The sequence below is a fragment of the Camellia sinensis genome, chromosome 14 (assembly GCF_055761805.1).
Source record: "Camellia sinensis isolate YWXY chromosome 14, ASM5576180v1, whole genome shotgun sequence".
Lineage (NCBI taxonomy): Eukaryota > Viridiplantae > Streptophyta > Magnoliopsida > Ericales > Theaceae > Camellia > Camellia sinensis.
The window spans coordinates 125,513,895-125,518,168 of record NC_138974.1 but is presented as its reverse complement, the minus strand read 5'-3'; the positions used below and the strand labels follow the sequence as shown (position 1 = coordinate 125,518,168).

Sequence of the window (4,274 nt, the reverse complement as noted above, 5' to 3'; positions counted from 1 at the left end):
CAGGAACACACCTCTTTCATCACTGACCGGGGGACTTACCACTATCGTGTCATGCCATTCGGGCTGAAAAATGCCGAAGCAACCTACCAACGGCAAGTCAATGCCGTTTTTCATCACCAGATAGGTCGGAACATGGAAGTCTATGTCAACGACATGCTTGTCGAGAGCAAACTCTCGTTTGACCATCTGGCAGACCTGCGAGAGACCTTCGACACTCTGCGTAAGTATCAAATGAAGCTGAATCTAGAGAAATGCGCCTTCGGCGTCGGATCGGGGAAATTCTTGGGTTTCATGGTCAGTCAACGAGGTATCGAGGCCAACCCCGAAAAGATCAAGGCTCTGATAGAAATGCAGTCACCCAGAACAGTTAGAGAGGTTCAAAGGCTAACGGACAGAGTCGCCGACCTCACCCGTTTTATTTCCCGCGCAACAGACAAATGCCTTCCCTTTTTCAAAGTCCTTCGGAAGGCTTTTGAGTGGACGGCAGAATCCGAAGAGGCCTTTCAGCAATTAAAGCAGTGCATGGCCAACCCCTCCTACTTAGCCGTATCAAACACCGCGATCAGTGCAACCCTCATCAAGGAGGACGGCTCTGTCCAGCGACCGGTCTACTACATTAGTCGGGCTCTCAGGGGAGCAGAACAGAATTACCCACTGCTTGAAAAAATGGCCTTGGCCTTGGCCATAGCCTCAAGACGACTCCGGCCTTACTTCCAGGCCCACCCCATTGTTGTCCTCACTGACCAACCATTGAAGAAGATAATGAAACAACCAGAGTTGTCCGGTCAGCTTATGCAATGGTCAGTCGAGCTCAGCCAATTTGACATCTCCTACCAACCTCGAACGGCGATCAAGGGGCAGGCTATCGCCGATTTTATCCTGGAATTCATTAATCCCACTCCAACCACGGCCCCCCCCCCCCCGCCTAGGCAACTCAACACTGGGGCAGAAGACCCCCACTCTTGGACCCTCAATGTTGACAGATCATCCCGCAAAGATGGCAGTAGGGCTGGTCTCATCCTCACCACCCCCGAAGGTGGTTATTTCAAGTGTGCTCTCTGTTTCTTGTTTGACGCAAGCAACAATGAGGCTGAATATGAGGCATTGATAGCAAGTCTCGGCCTAGCCGGAGACATTGGTGTAAGCCATATCCAGGTGTTCACCGATTTCCAGCTCATCGTCGGACAAATTACGAGGGAATTCGAGGCCAAGGAAGACACAATGCGGGCTTACAAAGATATTGCACTCCCCCTTGTTTGCCTCTTCAACACTTTCCATATCAAGCATATCCCCCGGACAGAAAACTCCACGGTAGATGAAATGGCTCAATTAGCTTCTGCCGACCAGTCAGACTTCAGCCATGGCATCCGCCTTGAATACTTGGCCTATCCTGCCATTTTCCCAAACCAACAGTAGGTCCACTTCCTCCAAAATGATCCATGGGCAGCAGACATCCTCCTATTTTTGACAAATGGGGAATTGCCAGACGACAAACAGCAGGCTGCCAAAGTCAGGGCCCGGTCATCCAACTACATTCTTGTCAACGACCTCTTGTACAAACATGGCTTTTCGCGTCCGTACCTAAGATGCCTCAATCCTGCTCAAGCAACCTACGTGATGAGGGAAGTCCACGAGGGTGTATGTGGTAACCACTCGGGTGCCAGGTCACTAGCCCATAAAATACTTCGCGCCGGGTACTTCTGGCCTACTCTCAACCAAGATGCCACAGAATTCGTGCGTAAGTGTGATAAGTGCCAGCGCTTTGCCAACATTCCTCACGCTCCTCCTATAGAACTGATCACACTTTGTAGTCCTTACCCATTTTCCAAATGGGGGACCGACCTAGTTGGTCCATTACCCACCGGTCGCGGCCAAACCAAGTTTGCAATCGTCGCCATTGACTACTTCACTAAATAGGTGGAGGCGGAACCCCTTGCCACAATTACCGAGCAGAACACAACCAAATTCATCTGGTAGTCGATTGTATGCCGATTTGGCATCCCTCAAGCCATCGTCTCTAACAACGGCAAGCAATTTGACAATGCCAAGTTTAGGAAATTATGCGCAGAACTTCAAATCCAGCCATGTTTCTCTTCTCCAGGTCATCCCCAAGCCAATGGCCAAGTTGAGGTTACCAACCGTTCTCTTCTGAAGATCATCAAAACTAAGTTGGAAACCGCTAAGGGACTTTAGGCTGAGGAATTACCAAACATACTCTGGGCCTACCACACTACAGCTCGAACCCCCACTGGGAAGACCCCCTTTCGCTTAACATACGGCGCTGAGGCGGTCATCCCAGTGAAAATCGGCCTACCCACCCCAAGGGTTTTGCACCTGAGTCCAGAACAAACAGAAGAATTGCGTCGGGCTGACTTAGATTTGATTGAAGAGCTCCAAGAGTCCTCTGCCGTTAGACGAGCCTTATATCAACAGAAAATGTGAATGCACTACAATGGCAAAGTCCGACCAAGGGAATTCATCGTGGGAGACCTAGTTTTGCGCGAAGCCACTCTTGCCACCAAAAACCCGGCTGAGGGCAAGCTTGCAGCCAAGTGGGAAAGACCTTACGTTGTTAAGGCCAGGCCTCGACCGGGCACTTACTGACTTCGGGACATGGAAGGTCAAGACCTCCCACACCCGTGGAATGCCGAGCACTTAAAGCATTATTTTCAGTAAAATGCCATGTCCCATCTCTGTATTAATCAATTGCTGTATATTCTTTTTGGCAATCTACACACATGGTTGTTTTTGTCCTTTTCACACATGTTGCAAATTTGTGGTCAATAGGCTACGCCTTAAATGACAGCGATCTTATCTCTTAGTTATCTACGTGGTATTTCGATAACACCTTGCTAAATTGAGTTACTTAAAGCCTCAGCTAGACTAAGCATGAAGGGCTCAGCCAGACTGAGTTACTTAAAGCCTCAGCCAGACTGAGCACGAAGGGCTTAGCTAGACTAAGTTACTTAAAGCCTCAGCCAGACTGAGTTACGTAACGCCTCAGCCAGACTGATCACGAAGGGCTCAGCCAGACTGAGTTACTTAACGCTTTAGCCAGACTGAGCACGAAGGGCTCAGCCAGACTGAGTTACTTAAGGCCTCAGCCAGACTGAGCACGGAGGGCTCAACCAGACTGAGTTACTTAATGCCTCAGCCAGACTGAGCACGAAAGGCTCAGCCAGACTGAGTTACTTATAGACCTAGCACTCAATGCGAACGGAGAATTCGTGGCCATACTTGATTAAAAATCCAGGTCCATGCTTTTACGTCTCTTAACATTCTTTACATTTTTAACTTTCATTTTTAATTCCGTTATAATCCACACGCCTCGTCGCCCAACCCAATCTTTCATTTCTCAACACTCTTACAACATGATTTAAAGTCTCACACTTTAAGACCTTTACATTTCAACGTTTTTATTGTTAACATTCTTTGCGTCATGGTTTTCTCACAAGTTAGACTGGCTCCCTACTTCTCAACTTTTACTACGATTTATACACAAGCCTTATTTAAATGTCCATTCTAATTCTTTTCAGATCTACAAGAAATAAAGACAACAGTATGCAAAAGCACAACACATTATTTTATTTACCAACTTACACATAAATTCACTACATAAATTACACGACTAAAAAAAAAAAAAAAAAAAACAACAAAACAACAACAAAAATTTTATTTACAAACAACAACAGGCAAAACGCAAAAATTTTACATCGATCATTCATCCTCGCTTGAGGCCAGATCTTCTTCGTCAACCCCCTCATCTAGGGGGGTCTGGGCCATATCGTCTTCATCTATTCTCACATTGCTGAAGTCCAAGTCTGGGAACAACTCTTTTGCTTTACGTTTAAAAGACTTCCAGGCGCTGTCCCAAAACTCAGCCATCTCATACTTGTAGAAGTCCGACCGTTGGAAGCTTTGGATCACTTCCTCTTCACTCCTACTTCCAGCAGTCGCTCCCCACGGGCCAGCCCCCCTATCCCTCTCTCTCGCCAAGCTACTAGCGATAGCGGCATCAATGGCTATCTGGAAGTCGGTGGACCCCTTGAACTGCTCTACCGCTGCAACACATAGGTCGGGGTACGCTGCCTTCTCAGATGCCAACTTGGCCCTCTCCTCTACCAAGGTCCTCCCCAACCCTGCCTTCTCAACCACTGACTTAGCCCTCTCATCGGCTAGGGCCATCTCCATCTCTGCCCTCTCAACCGTCAGTCTAGCCTGCTCGTTTGCCAGCGCCCTCTCCAACTCAGCGATCTTCTGATCTGCTTCTTCCT

At 48.1% G+C, this 4,274-nt stretch overlaps 1 protein-coding gene across 1 annotated transcript; it reads left to right on the top strand.

Moving 5' to 3' along the window:
* Positions 1 to 522: 522 nt before the first annotated feature.
* Positions 523 to 1,416, top strand: LOC145807275 (uncharacterized). The gene has a single exon (XM_082905234.1). The coding sequence runs from the start codon at positions 523 to 525 to the stop codon at positions 1,414 to 1,416; it is 894 nt and encodes a 297-aa protein (XP_082761360.1).
* Positions 1,417 to 4,274: the final 2,858 nt, after the last annotated feature.

Coding starts and splice junctions, on each gene's coding strand:
- LOC145807275 (XM_082905234.1), top strand. CDS start 523: ATGGCCAACCCCTCCTACTTAGCCGTATCAAACACCGCGATCAGTGCA.